Source organism: Salmo salar, chromosome 14 (genome assembly GCF_965601325.2).
Source record: "Salmo salar chromosome 14, fSalSal1, whole genome shotgun sequence".
In the NCBI taxonomy this organism is placed as follows: Eukaryota; Metazoa; Chordata; class Actinopteri; order Salmoniformes; family Salmonidae; genus Salmo; species Salmo salar.
The window spans coordinates 17498522-17519599 of record NC_138304.1 but is presented as its reverse complement, the minus strand read 5'-3'; the positions used below and the strand labels follow the sequence as shown (position 1 = coordinate 17519599).

The 21078-nt window shown below is 42.4% G+C and overlaps 1 protein-coding gene across 3 annotated transcripts in view; it reads left to right on the top strand.

Annotated features, from left to right (window-relative positions):
- The first annotated feature begins 16250 nt into the window (after window positions 1-16250).
- LOC106568882 (choline transporter-like protein 5-A) overlaps window positions 16251-21078 on the top strand; it is a 114273-nt gene continuing 109445 nt past the window's right edge. For all 3 annotated transcript variants that reach the window (XM_045693975.2, XM_014139663.3, XM_045693973.2), the window contains exon 1: window positions 16251-16449. In XM_045693975.2, the coding sequence (XP_045549931.1) occupies window positions 16365-16449 (85 nt within the window). In that variant the 5' untranslated portion in view covers window positions 16251-16364. The remainder of the gene's footprint in view (window positions 16450-21078) is intronic.

Below are 21078 nucleotides of genomic sequence, written 5' to 3'. Positions count from 1 at the left end.
TGGTATATTGGTCTATTTATGTCAATTTCTTTCAGCTTATTTGTATCTTAAATATATGGCAGGCGAATAAGTTCCCTCCCTACCTTCTCCCTTTTCCACTTGCCTCCATTTATGTGGTAATTCTGAAATCATTTGGCTGTAATTTTGGATTGAGCCGATATTCCCATATATTTTCGATAGCTGCATATGTGACATCATGAATAGAAATGGAGGAGTTATATCATTAATAAATATAATACAATTTTTCAACATTTTTTCCATAAAGAATGTTTTTTTTATGAATCAGTATATTTGAGTTTAACCATGACATTTGTTGTAATATTCGTTATATCCATTCTGGAGGATAAAACTGAAATTGTAACCAGCTTTGTATGGCTTGTTAAAGGGCGGAATTAGTCGGAAATGAAAAATTGTAATCTGTATAAGGGCAAAAAGGCCATTTTTGAACAAAGGATGAGCCTTTCTTAATAATCTACTGGAGAACCATTTTGGTTTTAAGTATAATTTATGTATGAGTGAAGCTTTTAGTGAGAGGTTTAAAGCTTTAATATTTAATTTTACCCCCCCCCCCAACTCATTCATTATATAAACAGTCACGTTTAATTTGACTGGTTTAGCATTCCAAAAAAATAAGAAATATTTTTTTGCTCATATGATTTCAAAAACGAGTTGTCTGGAGTAGGCAGTGCTATTAATAAGTAATTAAACTGTGATTGGACCAAAGAGTTTTAATCAATGTGATTTTTCCAATAGACAAGTATTTACCTCTCCATGGTTGCAGAATCTTATATATTTTTGCTAACTTTCTATTAAAATTGATTGGGGTAAATTCATTTATATTTTGAGAGATGTGAATACCAATAATGTTTACTTATTGGCAAACTACAAGGTAGTGTAAACACTTTTTTTTACGATCCAATACGTAATATGGTACACTTGTCATAATTAGGTTTTAGTCCAGGTAAACTTGAAAAGTGATCAAGATCTTCAATGAGACTGCGCAGCGATCCAGATTTGTCTGCCTGACCGTGGGGCTCTTTCCCTGAATTATAAGGAATTTCTTGTGATCATAACAAAGCTACGTATTTTGCTCAAATGTTGTTTGAAAATATGGACCTGGCTGCGAATAGAACATTCAGCTTTCTGCTTGAGTGTGGCGCTGTTTACCGCAATTGTCGGGATTATTTTGTGACCAGAACAAAACGATTTATTTTACTGAACTAGAGATTTCTTTAAAAAGATGGTCTGGCTGACATGGACTGTTTCCTCATCTTATTCTCTTTGTGGTTATCTACCAGGTAACAAGAAGTGAACACTGTACAAGGACTGAAGCAATAGACTCCTTGTTCAACTCAGGGGCGGAAATCCCGGGGGGAACACGACCCCCCCATCCTGGGAAAAATATGATTTGTCCCCCCCAATATATCACTGAAACATAACTATGTAATTTAAATAATATTAATAATACGCAATGAAAGCAATTGTGCTGATTATAGACACTTAATAGCACGTTTTTAAGTTTCAAAAGATTACAACCCCCCACCCTTTGCCTCACAATGGTTTGATCCACTGCCAGTTCCTTAGCTTGCTAGGTAACAGAGAGGTCGTATCTACTGTCTGAAAGGCACTCAATGCACGTAACTGACGTGAGGTTAATCCAGTCAATCGCGCACACACACTAGCTGAATATGCAGAGCTAGCGCGCAAATATTAACTATTAAGCTAGCTAGTACCTATTCCATTTATGTGGCGTCGTCAAAGATGGAATCAGCATGCAGATGATGTAAGTTAGTGCTTCAAAGTCCCTGTGATAAGGTTAGCGATAAACTGAAATCCAGAACTACACTCTCTTCTACCATTGTCTTAAATATATTTAATGGTCTCGTTGCAAAAGCTAAATTGTCGCAAGTGAACTTTTATTTATTTATTTTATTTCACCTTTATTTAACCCGGGTAGCAAAGATTATAGCAAACACCACTGAAACTGAATTGGTGCTCGCTAGCTTTGCAAATTCAGCTATTGTTGGAAGCCAGCCAATATGAAACAAACTATTAAAATTACAAAAGGTTGCAGCATATGTTGTGTAAATGGTGAACTCATACAGCTGTCAACTCTTGTCATTTTAATCCGTTTCACATTTGCTAGCTACCTTTTAGATCGAAGCCCAAATAGAATGATTGAAGATGATAGAAGCCCATCTCCTACTGTAAATAACCTACACACTGTGTGTGTAGCCAGCCAGCCAGCCAGGTAGAAAAATGTCAGAAAAATAAAAGACGGACATCAGAGTATTTTTCAATACACCAAAACACATAGTAAGAACCCTAGTAGCCTAATATCTCAAAGACTAGTTGATAAAATGTTCATAAGAAAGAAATGAAATTCTAATGGAAATGTTTCACAATGATGTCATTAGGCAGAGCAGGCAACAGATGGCACACAGACAGCAGAGTTGGGGACAGATATGCAGGGACAGACTGGCAGAGACAGGGAGTCTCAGGTAAGTTTGATGAGTCTTTGTTTGGCAACATTATGAAAGGTTCTCAATTTTTTTTTACTTGTAAAATAGGAACATAATTGGAAAATGCCATGGATACCCCCACTCTCAACTTAAACTGGTGACTGAACTAAGATTTGTTAAAGGCAATGGTATTGCTGTTGTGATTAGTTGTGTAGTTTTGGGTACCGATAGTTAGGAGTACGGCAAACACCGTATTTCTTTGGTTCCTCAATATACATTTACCATATTACAATGTAGGCTATGTGTTACACCACTACTTTTGGTGTCCCCCTCAGGAATTGCTCTTGAGAAAATTTAATGTAATTGTCCCCTCCAAAGTTGATATCAGATTTTCGTCCCTGGTTCAACTAGAGATTGAAATAAATGGCTTTTCTTTGAAAAGATGGGCCTGGCTGACAAAAAAATGTATTAAGGAGAAAGGATCCAAAGACACACAAGCTGATTATCCTTTTGCACATCTCTTTATTTACAATGCTGGCTGCCATGGTTAACACAAATGCAGGAGATTAAATGTTACCTGAATTGACTAAAGAAAGTAACATAAGTAGGCCTACAGTATAACAGCGAGGTCAAACAGGTGTGTCCACAGCAACACTTGATTATTCTCAACCCCCAGTGTATGTGGTGTACTATGGTCTTCACATTTCCCCACCCGATTTGATAGCCCATGTAACTCCACCTCGGCGTAGCACAGTTTTCACTTGTGGGTGTTCACGGTCATCCCTTATTAACGCATTCACCACTGCCTGTAACCTACAGAGACGGGACTCCCAACTGTCACTATGCACAATTATGTCATCCAAATAAGCAGCAGCGTACTCGCAGTGCGGGCGCAGGACGCGGTCCATGAGTTGCTGAAAGGTCGCTGGGGCCCCGTGGAGCCCAAAAGGAAGAACTCGGTGGTGGTATAGCTCTGCAAGACAAGCTGCAAGACAGTCCTAGCATACTGGGTGGGTATGAGTAACAAGTATTTTGTTTTCCCATTGTGCTTTACTACCTGATACAGTAAATTATGCTTGATGGCGAAGTGGGGTTAGCGCCACTCACGTACCCCAGGTAACAGCATGCCATCCACCGCAATCACCTGGCCCCTCTGGTTTTGGAGGATGGGGTCTTCTAACTGGGCCGTCCCGAACTGGCCCGTCAGGATTCCCATGTCGGGAGGTCCGTCTGGGGCCTCCACCTCCATAAAGGGGAGCCTGAGGTCTTCCTCGAACGATGGCTTGCTTCTCGGAGCGTGGTCGTCTCCCTCCTCAGGGTACGACTCGGGTCTAGTGGACACCTCTCGTGGCAGGGCGTGGGTTGCGCAGGCGACTGTCCTTGTTCCCCTCCTTCCTACCTCGAGCGCGCGCCTCCCCTGGTCCCTCCTCCACAGTGCCTGGAAGAGAGGGCAATCTCTACCGAGGAAAATAGGCACAGGCAGGTTAGGAACAGCCCCCATGCACATCTGGCACTCCCCCCTTGGAGTGGTTATCCTCACCGGCACGGTTGCGTACCTCTTTGTGTCCCCGTGTACACAGGACACTGTCATCTTCTCGTCCCGCTTCATCGTTCCCCTCTCGTGTAAGCCACTGCGGGTGGGTCAGGGTCAGCCTGCTGCCAGTGTCCAGCAGACCACTGGTGTCAACGCCATCGATTCATACAGGAACCATCGGAGGGACCGTCTCGGTGTGCGCCAAACAGGAGGTGACATAACTCACCATCCGGGTTACCCCAGAGCTGGGGGATGCGGAGGCCATGGCCACTTCTCGGCCAGGCAGCTCCACGCGAGGTGTCCCTCGCCTCTCGCCTCTGTGCTCCCCCCCGTGTCCACTCGCCGCCCGGGCCCCTTTCAGCAGGTCCTGGGTGTTCTGGTGATTTTCCATAGCGGTCAGCAATTCCTCCAGGCTCTGGGGGTTCTTCATATTGTATGGCATGGCCCGAAGATATCGATCCAGGACGACCATATCGATTATCGGGAGGGACGGTACGTCGGTCAGTAGCCAGCAGCCATTGGTCAGGAGCACCAGGCCGCTCATTTGAGCGCGGGGGGAGAGGGTGGAGACAAAGGCCCAGTCATGGACCAGTTGTGTACGGCGTGCGAGGCGGAATCCGTAACGGCTCAGGATCTCACGTTTGAGTCCCTCATAATTCGCGGCCTGGTCGGCGTTCGAGTTGAAGTAGGCCTTCTGGGCCTTCCCGGAGAGATAGGGTGCTAACAGGCTGGCCCACTTGGGCTTGGGCCATCCTCTCGAAGGTCCACGTCATCTTCCTCCATTAACTTAATCAGGAATTGATTCGGGCCAGACTCCTGAGCCATCCCAGCCTTCAACTGGGCTACCTCCACTACCAGTCTGAGGTTTTGTTGGTGCTGTTCCTCCAGTGCTTGCTCCTGGAGAGCCTGTTGCTTCTGCTGGCTGAGGATAAACTGAGCCACCAGTTTCTCCATGGTAATCTCCATACGCTCGAACCCACAGCACACCCAAAGCTACTGAGATGCCCGCATTCTCCACCATATGTAGTAAACCGTGGGGTGTTTGGTTGAGAATGCAGAGATTAACACAGAGACAGGGAGGTTCTAGTCAGCAAACACAACTTTACTAGGCAATAAAATAAACATAACAATGAAATCACTTCTGCTCTGTGTCGGTCTCTCTGTTCTCTCCCGCAGTGTGCCACACTGCTCCTTTTATGTGGCCTCCACCGCTGGTTGGCACTTTCCCCTAATTACCTCTACTTGGAGCCATGCGTGTTGGGGTGCCCAGCCCTTGTACTCCCAGCAGAGGGAGCCAACTTCGCGGCACATACCTCCCCTCTATCACCAATCCCCGGGGTAGACCTCCCGGGATACCACACCATGCTCTCACTAACCCTAATCTTTTCTCTTTCTCGGTCTCTCATTCCGGAGGGCCTGAGGCTCTTGGACCACAAATTAGGACACCCTGACCTTACACCTGGTTGTGCCTGGCCCAATCCCACCTTGCCCCCCTCTACCAGCCTGTTGCTACCTCCACTGATTCTTTCTCCCACTCAAGTCACTGACCCACTCCCCACTCACCTAGAAACTTGTATTTCCTTACTTACCATATGACTTTATGAAAAGCCATTTGTCCATAGGGTCTTGAAGTGTGAGTACTTTCTCTATAGTCATTATGGATATTGGCTGAGCCTGCTGGCCATTAATACTGGTATTCCCCTTTCCTTATTGAAATGGTGAATAAAGGAATACTATGCTTTCATTTTCAATTAAAACACAACAAAGACATTGTTTAGATTTAATGTATTATTTTATACCATCTGTATTTCTGTATTACAGAAAATCAAATAAAGATTAGTGCAAACTAGAAGTGTGTCTTCTTTCCCCAATGATTTCCTAAGGCTGAGATACTTTGTCAGTTATGTTAAATCATACCAACGCTAGATGAGGCTTAATGGCAACAACACCACACACAACTGCAATGCAACTAAGTCATCTAATTAGTACATGACTGTTCAGTCTGTTTAATATTTCATCAATGAAAATATAGATTTCTTGGCTGAATAAAGGTTTTATTAAACCTCCAAAAGGGACACACATACACAATAAAGGGCATTTATCAAATAAAGTCATTGACAGGAAAAGTAACTTACTACATACAGTGGGGGGGGGGAAAGTATTTGATCACCTGCTGATTTTGTACGTTTGCCCACTGACAAAGAAGGGATCAGTCTATAATTTTAATGGTAGGTTTATTTGAACAGTGAGAGACAGAATAACAACAAAAATATCCAGAAAAACGCATGTCAAAAATGTTAGAAATTGATTTGCATTTTAATGAGAGAAATAAGTATTTGACCCCTTCTCAATCAGAAAGATTTCTGGCTCCCAGGTGTCTTTTATACAGGTAACAAGCTGAGATTAGGAGCACACTTAAAGGGAGTGCTCCTAACCGCAGCTTGTTACCTGTAAAAAAGACACCTGTCCACAGAAGCAATCAATCAATCAGATTCCAAACTCTCCACCATGGCCAAGACCAAAGAGCTCTCCAAGGATGTCAGGGACAAGATTGTAGACCTACACAAGGCTGGAATGGGCTACAAGACCATCGACAAGCAGCTTGGTGAGAAGGTGACAACATTTTGGTGCGATTATTCGCAAATGGAAGAAACACAAAAGAACTGTCAATATCTCTTGGCCTGGGGCTCCATGCAAGATCTCACCTCGTGGAGTTGCAATGATCATGAGAACGGTGCGGAATCAGCCCAGAACTGCACGGGAGGATCTTGTCAATGATTTCAAGGCAGCTGGGACCATAGTCACCAAGAAAACAATTGGTAACACACTACGCCGTGAAGGACTGAAATCCTGCAGCGCCCGCAAGGTCCCCCTGCTCAAGAATACATATACATGCCCGTCTGAAGTTTGCCAATGAACATCTGAATGACTCAGAGGACAACTGGTGAAAGAGTTGTGATCAGATGAGACCAAAATGGAGCTCTTTGACATCAACTCAACTCGCCGTGTTTGGAGGAGGAATGCTGCCTATGACCACAAGAACACCATCTCCATCGTCAAACATGGAGGTGGAAACATTATGCTTTGGGGGTGTTTTTCTGCTAAGGGGACAGGACAACTTCACCGCATCAAAGGGACGATGGACAGGGCCATGTACCGTCAAATCTTGGGTGAGAACCTCCTTCCCTCAGCCAGGGCATTGAAAATGGGTCGTGGATGGGTATTCCAGCATGACAATGACCCAAAACACACGGCCAAGGCAACAAAGGAGTGGCTCAAGAAGAAGCACATTAAGGTCCTGGAGTGGCCTAGCCAGTCTCCAGACCTTAATCCCATAGAAAATCTGTGGAGGGAGCTGAAGGTTCGAGTTGCCAAACGTCAGCCTCGAAACCTTAATGACTTGGAGAAGATCTGCAAAGAGGAGTGGGACAAAATCCCTCCTGAGATGTGTGCAAACCTGGTGGCCAACTACAAGAAACGTCTGACCTCTGTGATTGCCAACAAGGGTTTTGCAGAGGGGTCAAATACTTATTTTCCTCATTAAAATGCAAACCATTTTATAACATTTTTGACATGCGTTTTTCTGGATTTTTTTTGTTATTCTGTCTCTCACTGTTCATATAAACCTACTATTCAAATTATAGACTGATCATTTCTTTGTAAGTGGGCAAACGTACAAAATCAGCAGGGGATCAAATACTTTTTTCCCCCACTGTAAATTGTAGTCACAGCCTCTCCCCATCGTTTGCTTAACTGGGGGAATGGGATGGAGAAATGTTTCCAATAGGCAGGGTGGGGCTAATGGCTACATAGAGCCATGACTACATGGAACTCTATTCCACATCAAGTAACTCATGAAAGCAGTAAAATCAGATTACTTTTTTTTAAATACACCTTATGGAACAGCAGGGACTGTGAAGAGACACACATACAGACACAGACCCATGCATACACACACATGATAACATACACATGGATTTTGTGTTGTAGGTATGTGGTAGTAGAGTAGTGGCCTGAGGGCACACACTTAAAGGAAAATTCCACCCAAAAACTATATAGGGGCACCCTATTCCTGATAACTTTTCTCTGTATAATGCATTACTTTTGACCAGAGTCCTGGTCAAATGGAAAGATGGCCTTTCATAAAGATGTCATGCTAAGTAATGGAATGCAAGTTTCTCTCTCTCTGTGTGTGTGTGTGTGTGTGTGTGTGTGTGTGTGTGTGTGTGTGTGTGTGTGTGTGTGTGTGTGTGTGTGTGTGTGTGTGTGTGTGTGTGTGTGTGTGTGTGTGTGTGTGTGTGTGTGTGTGTGTTGGAGAACTAACCAGTGGAGGCAGCAACAGGCAGATAGCAGGTAGAGTGGGACAATGTGGGATCGGGCCAGGCACATCCAGGTGTCAGGCCAGGGTGTATGTGCTCAGTCATGGTCCCAGAGCCTCAGGCCACACCTGTTTGACCTCGCTGTGATACTGTAGGCCTACTTATGCTACTTTTCTGAGTTAATCCAGGTAGCATTAAAATGTCCAGCGTTTTTTTTTTTAAGAATATATATATTTTTTCATCTTATTTCAGTTGAGTAAAATAAGTAGTTTTGTTCTGGTCACAAAATAATCCAGAAAATTGTGGTAAATAGCACCACACTCACGCAGAAAACGGAATGTTCTATTCTCAGCCAGGAACATATTTTCGAAGAAAACACAATTTAATTATATCTCTATTTGAGCAAAATACGTAGTTTTGTTGATCACAAGAAAATCCTAATAATTCAGGTAAATATCCCCACAGTCAGGCAGACAAGTCTGAACGTTCTATCATAAAGTGAGAAAGTTAGTTTCCCTGGCTGATACGGCTTCTACTTAGAAATACTTAAACAAGTAAATGAATTGATGACATTCACTGCTATAAACCTGTCTCCAATATAATCGCATGATTTACAATTTACAATTGACCTTCGTTTGAAAATGCGTTCCATGGTCTGTTTTGTCAACGAGCTCAACGTATTCCAAAGACTTGTGGTAACCAGATGATCCCAATAATTTAGGGAGCCTGGTAAACGATGCCTGTTCTGGTATGTTCTATTGAGAACTGTGTGGGACTCGTTATTTTTACTTATTAAGTCAAAGGCGTAATTAACTGCAAATATTTGAACATAACTAGATTACACAGAACTATTGCGGATCCACTGTAAAATGAGAGGCTTTTGAATCGTATTAAAACGTCTCCCAGTCCAACATGCCTAGCTCGACCCACTGGAGCGTGGCTTACAGAGCGCTCTCTGAAATAAGCGCTCGTATCGTCGTATTCCACCGGATAGAGTTAGCTCATCACCTGTGAATCTCGTATTTAGAAATACAAAAAAATGCCCCCCCCCCCTTTTTATTTGATTAGCCTACCCTTCCCGTGGTTTAGCAGCATGCATAGCTGCTTTTGTTTATCCTGACCATTAGCCAACTAGCCTATGAATAATGAGGTTTTAAATGGTCTACTGAGAGTGCTTTGAAATTAATTAGGAGATGTTTGCCCTTATGCTTTTTCATTATTTCATTATTCATAATTCACATACCTGCATACTTCATTTCGCTTGTTCGAGTTGGCAATACATGCGTATTTTCAGAGTGACCCTTGTCCGACTACCAAAGACACGCGCTCCTCCAAACTATTCAATCCTCCTGTTGTGCCATATTAATGGCAGATTTTTTTTGAATCTGCCTCGCACATAGGCAACGATACAATTGACCGGAGCCTAGCAGTTTATATAGATGAGCAATGTTAGGCCTATATGTGTACACAGTGCCATGGAACAAGATAATCGATTTATGATAGTTTATATATATACACCCCTTCAAATTAGTGGATTCCACTATTTCAGCTATACCCATTGATGACAGGTGTATAAAATCGACAACACAGCTATGCAATCTCCACAAACAAATATTGGCAGTAGAATGACCTTACTGAAGAGATCAGTGACTTTCAACTTGGCACAGTCATTGGATGCCACCTTTCCGACATGTCAGTTCGTCAAATTTCTGCCCTGCTTGTGCTGCCCAGATCAACTGTAAGTGCTGTTATTGTAAAGTGGAAACGTCCAGGAGCAACAACGGCTCAGCCACGAAGTGGTAGGCCACACAAGCTCACAGAACGGGACCACCGAGTGCTGAAGCGTGTAGCAAATGAAAATCGTCTGTCCTTCCTTGATTGCAAAACTCATCGGGAGCTTCATGAAATGGGTTTCTATGGCCAAGCAGCTCCACATATGCTTGGTTTGGGCTTGGCCCCTTAGTCCCAGTGAAGTGAAATCTTTTTTAAAAAATTTTTATTTTCACCCCTTTTTTTTCTCCCCAATTTCGTGGTATCCAATTGGTAGTAGCTACAGTCTTGTCTCATCGCTGCAACTCCCGTACGGACTCTGGAGAGGCGAAGGTCGAGAGCCATGCGTCCTCCGAAACACAACCCAACCAAGCCACACTGCTTCTTGACACAATGCCCATCCAACCCGGAAGCCAGCCGCACCAATGTGTCGGAGGAAACACCGTACACCTGACCACCTATCCCTGCCAGCCAAACCCTCCCCTAACCCGGACGATGCTGGGCCAATTGTGCGCCGGCCCATGGGCCCATGGGTCTCCCGGTCTCGAACCCAGAATCTCTAGTGGCACAGCTATCACTGCGATGCAGTGCCTTAGACCACTGTGCCACCCAGGAGGCCCCCGTGAAGGGAAATCTTAACACTACAGCATACAATGACATTCTAGACGATTCTGTGCTTCCAACTTTCCAACTAATGGTCTTGTGGCTGAATGGAAGCAAATCCCCACAGAAAGTCTTCCCAGAAGAGTGGAGGCTGTTAAACCAGCAAGGGGGGGAGCAACTCCATACTAATACCCAGGATTTTGGAATGAGATGGGTGACGAGCAGGTGTCCACAAACTTTTGGTCATGTAGTGTATCATGCTTCTGACACGATCCTATTTAGAAATATTGATGTTGGTTTAAAAAGCTTGATTGATTGTTTTTCGTTTAATTTTATTAAAAACCAAACTTCTTAGAAATATTCGCCATCCATGAGTTTAGGGTGAGAACGTAGGCTACATGGCTCGAATGCAATACAATTTCGTCTGCTATTTCTATAGAAGTGCAAATATGACCTGTAAGATGGTTTCATTATGTTTATAAAACATTAGCCTACATTTCCGAGCAGTTATAACGGTGAGTATTGGATTTCTTTATATTGTATCTTTATCCAGCTCCTGTGAAAAGTTTAGATGTGCGTAAAACCCCGACATAGTCTAAATTGCCTTGTCTGTATTATACGAAGTTGCCTCGTCTGTATTATACTCCAACAGGGAGCAATTATGGTGCCTGTAACTGTATATAGACAGCCTATTTAAAGTTGTTATTTCATTTTTCTTCGAATTTTATTGAATTTGATATAGAATCATACACTGTCTTTCATACTGAATTGTGTCTTGCTTATTGACTACGTTTGGCATGTCCTTGTCCAGACTACAATTTACGGTATGCCTAGCCCCTATATCAGTGCAAATACTATACATACTATATATACAATTACAACAATATGGACTGCAAACACATTCAACATATTTTGCAAATGGCAGGCTATTTACCGAAATAGGCTATAGAGAGCAATACTAATTACTTATTTTTGTAGGCACTAACTCAGCCATGGTTCGTTGAACAAAGCCTATGGCAAAATTGAGTTTTTGTAGGGTATTTGGATAAACACCAAAAATAAGGTCTGTCATAAACACAGGATTAGGAGATCTTATACATTTTTTTTTCAATTAGATCATCTTCATCAGCTAATGTCACCTTTTGAGATTTTTGAAGGATGTATCATTTAAAAAACCTAACGCACATGAAGGCTTCATAATTCATAAAGGTAATGTTAACAGACTGATATTATCTCATGGAACAAAACATATCAAATCATATAAAATCAAATTGTATTTGTCACATGCGCTGAATACAACAGATGTAGAGCTTACTGTGAAATGTTTACTTAATTTTAAAACTTGTTAGGGCTAGGCCCCTTTTTTCAAAATTTTCGCCTGACTGACATGCCCAAAGTAAACTGCCTGTTACTCAGGCCCTGAAGCCAGGATATGCATATAATTGGTACCATTGGAAAGAAAACACTTTGACGTTTGTAGAAATGTTAAAATAATGTAGGAGACTATAACACAATAGATATGGTAGGAGAAAATCCAAAGAAAAACCAAACAGATTTTTTTTGGTTTTTGAGAGACCATGCTCTTACAATGGAAAGTATAGGGGCATACTGAATTCTAGCTCCCAGGATGCAATTCCTATGGCTTCCACAGGGTGTCAGCAGTCTATGTTCAAGGTTTCAGGCTTGTAACTTCCAAACGAATAAGAAATATCAGTTTTAGTACAGGGATTACTTACTTACAAGCACATAACCAACAATGCCGTTTAAAGAAAAAAAAGTGTTAAGAAAGTATTTACTAAAATAAATTGAAGTAAAAAATTATGAAAAAACACCACAAAAAACAAAAATAGAAACATATTCCTGTCTGTGCTAGCAAAACAGTCCTGCAGCGTAGCATCTGTGTTATCTGGATCAGATGCTCAAGAGCACTTCCATATTGAGCGAGTCACTGGTACTTCCTGCTTTAGTTTTGGCTTGTAAGCAGGAATCAGGAGGATAGAATTATGGGCAGTTTTGCAAAATATATAAGATCTCATGAGCTTGTGTTAACCTCAGACCTTATTTTCAGGGGTTTATTCCAAAACTATATCATTTCCCCATTAATTTTGCCTCTAGAAATGTCTGAAAGTACAAGAGGTAAAACATTAAAGTTTTTTAGGAGAGCGCTGCCAAGCTCTCCTAACCACAGAGTTTTTTATTTTTATTTTTTATTTTTAGGGGGTAACCATGGAGTTTCTAAACCCAGAGGCGCAACATCGCGAGACTTCCAGGGACGCTTGTGAAAGAGACCAAACAGACCAGGCCGGGGTTTGCGGTTTGAGAAGTCAATGAGAGAAGTGAACAATTTTCCTTAGTTGTTTATATTCTCGAAATCGAAAGGCACAACCTAGATTTGAGCCAATGTCTTAAGTAGTTGAACATGTTATTATTCCAACCTCATGAAATTGACAAACTGACACATTTTATATTCGTCAAAAACAACTGTATATAGAGGGAGTGCCTTTGATTTGACGGCCTGCACATGTGCAGTTTGGCGCGAGATGACCGTTAGACCTGATTACGTATTTCTATGCATTAGCTTTGCTAGCCAATGTCGCCATAACATCATCTACAAGTGTGATCGGGGATTTATATTGGAGAAAGAGTTGTTGCCTGTCTTCATACTGTATGCTACTGGGTTTGTACTAATGGTGCTTTCAAGACAACTGGGAACTCTTAAAAATCGAGGTCAAATCACAATGTCAGTGATCTTAAGGTCAGAAAAACGGAGTTGTTCTAGAAAGATGCCTGAGTTTCTTACTTGTTAATTCCAAGTTGGATGACCGTTCAAAAGATCTTTCCCAGTCAGAGATCGTTTTTTTCCGAGTTCCCTGTTGTCTTGAAAGCACTGTAGTCGGAAGATGGAGATTTCCGAGTTCCCAGTTCCCAGTAGTTTTGAACGCAGCATAACATTCGAATTGGAGTTGATAACAACGCAATACATAAGACTGTAAATACACACCTTGAAACACATATTTATCCATGGAGCACATTCTGAAGCCTCAACACACCGACACCTCGTTTATTCCTCAAAACCCAGCCCTTTCACGAGCAACTGTGCCCATAATTGTGGTTGTAAAAATGGCAAAAATAGGCCTATTTCTGACAGACCCGAACCTATAGCACTACCGACACCTCTTAGATTTATGACTGAGTTCATTTTTTTTAAATAGAGCTCTGAAAGACACTGAAAGTAGCGCTGATGGATAGGGCTGCCGTGCTTCTAGCTCTTAGGAAACTTTGCAATATTTCGTTTTTTTATGTGTTTTTTCTTACATTATTAGCCCAGGACATTTTCTGTGCTATTACATACAGCCGGGAAGAACTTTTGGATATCAGAGAGGCGGTAACTCACCAGCATTACCAGCATTTCGACCAGGAATATGACTTTCCCGAATCTGGATCCTTTGTTCGTACCCCCCAGGGCAATTGAACTGATTCCAGAGGCTCACCCAAAACACCACCAGCAGAAAAGAGGTACTCGGAGTGTTCTTCTAGTGCGGTCTGTGGATAATAAAGTTGACGAACTTAGGGCAAGGATTTCCTTCCAGAGAGACATCAGGGATTGTAACATGCTCTGTTTCACGGAAACATGGCTCTCTCGGGATATACTGTTTGAGTCCGTACAGCCAGTTGGGTTCTCAGTTCATCGCGCAGACAGGAATAAATATCTCTCTGGGAAGAAGAAGGGGGGGGGGGGGGTGTATGCTTCAGGATTAACTACTCATGGTGTGATTGTGATAGCATACAGAAACTCAAGTCCTTAGGTTCACCCGACCTAGAATACCTCACAATCAAATGCCGCGTGTATTACCTCCCAAGATAATTATCTTTGGTTATAGTCATAGCCATGTATATTCCCCCTCAAGCTGATACCACGATAGACCTCAAAGAACTTCACTGGACTTTATACAAACTGGAAACCACATATCCTGAGGCTGCATATATTGCAGCTGTGGATTTTAACAAAGAAATTTGAAGTAAACGCTACCAAAATTCTATCAACACATTGACTGTGGTACTCGCGCTGCTAAAACACTCGACCACTGCTACTCCAAGGGATGCCTACAAGGCCCTCCCCTGCCGTCCCTTTGGCAAATCTGATCACAACTCCATTTTGCACTTCCCTTCCTATAGTCAGAAACTCAAAAAGGAAGTACCCGTGCTAAGGACTATTCAATGCTGGTCTAAACAATCGGAATCCACGCTTCAAGATTGTTTTGATCATGCGGACTGGGATATGTTCCGGGTAGCCTCCGAGAATACCATAGACAAATAAACACTGATATAGTGACTGAGTTCATCAGGAAGTATATAGGAGATGTTGTACCCACTCTGACTATTAAAACCAGAAATCGTGGATAGATGGCAGCATTCGCGCAAAACTGAAAGCGCGAACCAATGACTATTGCCCCGTAGCACTCACTTCTGTTATCATGAAGTGCTTTGAGAGACTAGTCAAGGATCATATCACCTCTACCTTACCTGACACCCTAGACCCACTTCAATTTGCTTACCGCCCCAATAAATCCACAGACAATGCAATCGCCATCGCACTGCACATTGCACTATCCCATCTAGACAAGAGGAATACCTATGTAAGAATGCTGTTCATTGACTATAGCTCAGCATTCAACACTATAGTACCCTCCAAGCTCATCATTAAGCTTGAGGCTCTGGGTCTGAAGAGGGTGATGCTCTCCAGAGGGTGATGCGGTCTGCCCAAAGCATCACAGGGGGCTACCTGCCCTCTAGGACACCTACAGCACCCGATGTCACAGGAAGGCCAAAAGGATCATCAAGGACAACAACCACCTGAGCCCTGCTATCATCCAGAAGGCGAGGTCAGTACAGGTGCATCAAAGCTGGGACTAAAAGACTGAAAACAGCCATCAGATTCTTAAATAGCCATGGTACCCTATATACATAGACTTGAAATCACTGGCCACTTTAAAAATGGAACACTAGTCACTTTAATAATGTTTACATATTTTGCATTACTCATCTCATATGTATATACTGTATTCTATCCTATTCTACTGTATCTATGCCGCTCTGACTTTGCTCGTCAAATATTTATATATTCTTAATTCCATTCCTTTACTTTAGATTTGTGTGTATTGTGTGTATTGTTGTGAAATTGTTAGATATTACTTGTTAGATATTACTGCACTGTTGGAGCTAAAAACACAAGCATTCTGCTCCACCCGCAATAACATCTGGTAAACACATGTATGTGACAAAAAATATATATTTTATTTTGATTTGAAACTAAATTCTAGTCTGGTATGCATTTTTTAGATGTATTTCACAGAATGTAATTTCCTACAATATTAATATCTGTCTGTCACACAACAACAACAGTATCCCATACACCCATCTCAATTCCCCAAGAAAAAAAATACGCAAGTAAAAAGTACAGCAGACACATTTTATCATTACAGGAGCCTATTGGGCACACAAAGGCACATGCCTCCACTAAGGTGCGCTATTCACATACATCCCCTCTCTTGATGACGCTCCGTGCTATAAACAGTGCTGACGCTGAGCTGCGTCCGTGCATCTCTAGGGAAACGCTGGGAGAGAGGAGGAATCCTATAAACTTGGAGTCAAATACGCGACTGTTCATTCACATCCATGCCATCGAACCTCTACACATTAGACAATTCCATCGTTCAAAGTGAAATGGCAAGAAAATCGGACGTCTCTTCCCCTTATTACGGTGAGTAGCCTAGCCTAATTTAAGTCAAGTGTTTCACAGTGATGGGTTTTGTTATTGAATATGGCACGTTCACAGCGCATGTAGCATGGGTCAGAAATTGGACCCTCAGCCTACCTACCGGCACATTATATTTAGGATATATGGCATAAGGTGAAATTGAGTTTTCAAAATATTGTCAAAGCAACAGGGAAAGGGATTTTAAGTCGTATTTTTGTCTCAGGTTCTTATGGTGTTATTTTGACCACTAATTATAGAGCATGTTCTCGTGCCTCCATGAGCGCAAGCAACATTCATATGAAACCCTACCCTATTACATCGAAATCGATTGATTAGGAAATGTTTGTCTATGTCATTAATAATGCTAAAGCTATAACATAACAACAGCCTTGCGTGAAATCCTCAACTTGGCATCAACTGGCTTTGCAATTTTGGCATGCTTAATGATTCGAAGCCCGGAGGTTAACCAATGTTACGAGCCGCTCGCCTGAATATCGGATGCAACTTTGTTGTTAGTAAGGGCCTCATGTGCAGCTCGCGCACAGGGCACATCTCGGCGCCGAAGATATGGAGGATGGCAACTGTAGGGTTTCCACTAGATAACACAGCCACAAAGTCAAACTCGCTTTTTAGGGTTAGGCATAAGGTTAGCAGTGTGGTTAAGGTTAGATTTAGGTTTAAAATAAAAATGTAAGAAGATAAATTGTAGAAAAGGGCGGGGTTAAACCATAATTATGACTTTGTGGCTGTGCTAACTAGTGACGATCCAACTGTAGGCCACTGCAACCTCATCTGACGGTGAACTATAACCGAACTCTCTGAATTTAACACTATTCATCATTCTTTAGGCTACTTTTATAGGCTATAGTCTATATTTGAGTTTATAACTAGATGACTCACATCCTTGTATTGTTGGCCTTTGCTCACTGAACCTTGAGCACAAAACACAAACAATCGATACTCAGGCACGTGTGCAGAGCATTTGAAGATGATGAAAGAAAGGTTTTCTTTTATATTCCACATTTACACATGACCTTATCTATTTTCTGAAGCTTTTCACAAACACCATTCTCAGGCTACTTCTGGTTTTCAAGGTCATTAAGCTGCTATTGTAGCCTATATTGTCAACCTGGACTCAGAGATAGGTGTAACATAGTAAACGAAAGTCCAGGACACTCAAATTAGTATGATATGTTACATATGGTATGTTATGTATTAATTTGTGGGTGTCCATCATGCATTTCTTGTGATATGTTATGAATTACAATTCATATGATAAGTTACAAATTAGGAAAAGGAAAGGAAAAGCAAAGGGGATACCTCACCGGCCAGTTTATTAGATACACCACCCGGTTCACGAAAATGGATTGCTCCTACATCGAGACATTCAGTTACTGTTCAAAAGAACGTTAGAAGAATGGGCAAAATGAGTGACTTAAGCGACTTTGAGTGTGGAATGATCATCGGTGCCAGGCACACCGGATCAGAAGTATCTCAGAAACAGCCGCCCTCCTGGGCTTTTCACGCAAGACAGTGTCTAGGGTTTCCCGAGGATGGTGCGACAAACAAAAAACATCCAGTCAGCGGCAGTTCTGTGGGCGAAAACAGCTAGTTTATTTGAGGTCGAAGGAGAATGGCAAGAATCATGCTAACAGTCGGGCCACAAACAGGCAAATAACGGCGCAGTACAACAGTGGTGTGCAGAACAACATCTCGGAATGCACAACTCGTTGATCCATGTCACGTATAGGCTATTGCAGCAAATGACCACACCAGGTTTTACTTCTATCAGTTAAAAACAAGAACACGCGGCTCCAGTGGGCACCCAATCACCAACACTGGACAATTGAGGAGGGTAAAAACATTGCCTGGTCCAACGAATCCCGGTTCCTGTTGCGTAAGCAGTGTATGTCCATGGCCCCATCCTGCCTGGTGACAACGGTGCAGGCTGGTGGCCAATCTGCAGGAACTGTATAATGCCATCGCATTAGCATGGACCAACATCCCTGTGGAACGTTTCCAACTTATAGAATCCATGCACCGAAGAATTCAGGCTGTTCTGCAGGCAAAGGGGGGTCTGACCCGGGACTAGATGGGTGTACCTAATAAACTGACTGGTGAGTGTATGTTACGAATTCCTATTTGTTGTGGCTAACATTAGCTAATGTTAGCTAGGTGGCTAGCATTAGCTAGGCTAGGGTTAAAGTTAGGGTTAAGGTTAGGTTTAGGAGCTAGGTTATAGGGTTAAGCATAGGGTTAGGGGAAGGGTTAGCAAACATGCTAAGTACACTGAACAAAAACAAACGCAACATGTAATGTGTTGGGCCCATGTTTCATGAGCTGAAATAAAAGATCCCAGACATTTTCCATACACACACACACACAATTTCAATAAAAATGTTGTGCACAAATTTATGTAGATCCCTGTTAGTGAGCATTTCTCCTTTGTCACAGTAATCCATCCACCTGACAGGTGTGACATATCAAGAAGCTGATTAAACAGCATGGTCATTACACAGGTGCACCTTGTGCTGGGACAATAAAAGGTCACTCTAAAATGTGCAATTTTGTCACACAACACAATGCCACAGATGTCTTAAATTTTGAGGGACTGCGCTATTGACATGCTGACTGCAGGAATGTCCACCAGAGCTGTTGTCAGATAACTGAATGTTAATTTCTCTACCATACCATGGCAGTATGTCCAACCAGCGTCACAACCGCAGACCACGTGAAACCATGCCAGCTCAGGACTTTCATGTCCGGCATCTTCACCTGAGGGATTGTCAGAAACTAGCTACCCGGACAGTTGATGAAACAACCAAATAAATTCTGCACAAACTGTCATCTGTGTGCTCATCGTCCTCACCAGGGTCTTGACTTGACTGCAGTTCTGCGCCGTAACCGAAATCAGTGGGAAAATACTCACCTTCAATGTGCTCTTCACAAAATAATTCCTGTTTCAACTGTACTGTGCTGATGGCTGACAGCGTGTATGGCGTCGTGGGCGAGCGGTTTGCTGATGTCAATGTTGTGAACAGAATGCCCCATGGTGGTATGGGGAGTGGTGGTATGGTATGGGCAGGCATAAGCTACAAACAACAAACACAATTGCATTTTATCGATGGTAATTTGAATGCACAGTTATACCGTGACGATATCCTGAGGCCCATTGTCGTGCCATTCATCTGCCGCCATCACCTCATGTTTCAGCATGATAATGCACAACCCCAAGTCGCAAGGGTCTATTCACAATTCCTGCAAGCTGATAATGTCCCAGTTCTGCTGGCCTGCATACTCACCAGACATGTCACCCATTGAGCAAGTTTGGGATTCTCTGGATTGACGTGTACGACAGAGTGTTCTAGTTCCCGGCAATATCGAGCAACTTCACAATGTCCATTGAAGAATAGTGGGACAACATTCCACAGGCTACAATCACCAGCCAGATCAAATCTGTGCGAAGGAGATGTTGCACTGCATGAGGCCAACAGTGGTCACACCGGATAATTAACCTGTTATGGCTAGGGGGCAGTATTTTCACGGCTGGATAAAAAACGTACCCGATTTAATCTGGTTACTACTCCTGCCCAGTAACTAGAATATGCATATAATTATTGGCTTTGGATAGAAAACACTCCAAAGTTTCTAAAACTGTTTGAATGGTGTCTGTGAGTATAACAGAACTCAAATGGCAGGTCAAAACCTGAGAGATTCCTTTACAGGAGTCTTGTCTTTAAAATGCTGTGAAATAGTCATATGTTTGAAAAATTGAAGTTTTTGTATTTTTGAGGAATTTGTAATTCGCGCCACGCCTATCATTGGATATTGGAGCAGGTGTTCCGCTAGCGGAACGTCTAGATGTAAGAGGTTAATGGTTTTCTGATCCATGCCCCTACCTTTTTTTAAGGTATGTGTGACCAACAGATGCATATCTGTATTCCCAGTCTTGTGAAATCCATAGATCAAATCACATTTTATTGGTCGCATATACATATTTAGCAGATGTTATTGCAGGTGTAGTGAAATGCTTGTAAATTAGGGCCTAATGAATTTATTTAAATTGAATGATTTAAGAAATATGAACTGTAACTTAGTCAAATCTTTACATTTTGTATGTTGAGTTTATATTTGTTTTCAGTGTAGTTGCAATGTAGCTAAACGGTAGTAAGTAGTAACACGCAACCTTTGGGTTGTTAGACATTTGCGTTATATGCCTACCCATCCACCCCGATCAACCACCCCGACCAACAATCCACCTTTAGTCTTTGCTTTAAGTAACCTTCTGTCTTATGTAACCATACCAAACGTAACTTATCATACTAATTTTGGCATCATGGATTTTCATTTACTATGTTACGCCTAGTCTATGAGACCAGGCTGATATTGTTGCTGTGTTGTTCATAATTGTCATTGCCTTTTTCTCTGAGACATAGCTTCAGGATATTTCTCTCTGCACTGCGGATTACCTTGCTCTCTGTGACAAAGTAGATTGGTACTGGAGTGCCAGCTGGATACAGGAACGTGCACTGTTTTGGAATGCAATATGATTGTGCTCAGTGAAGAGAATCTGACATCTGTCAACTATTGTCAGGTATACATGTGTATAGTCTGCCATTTGAGTGAGAGGGT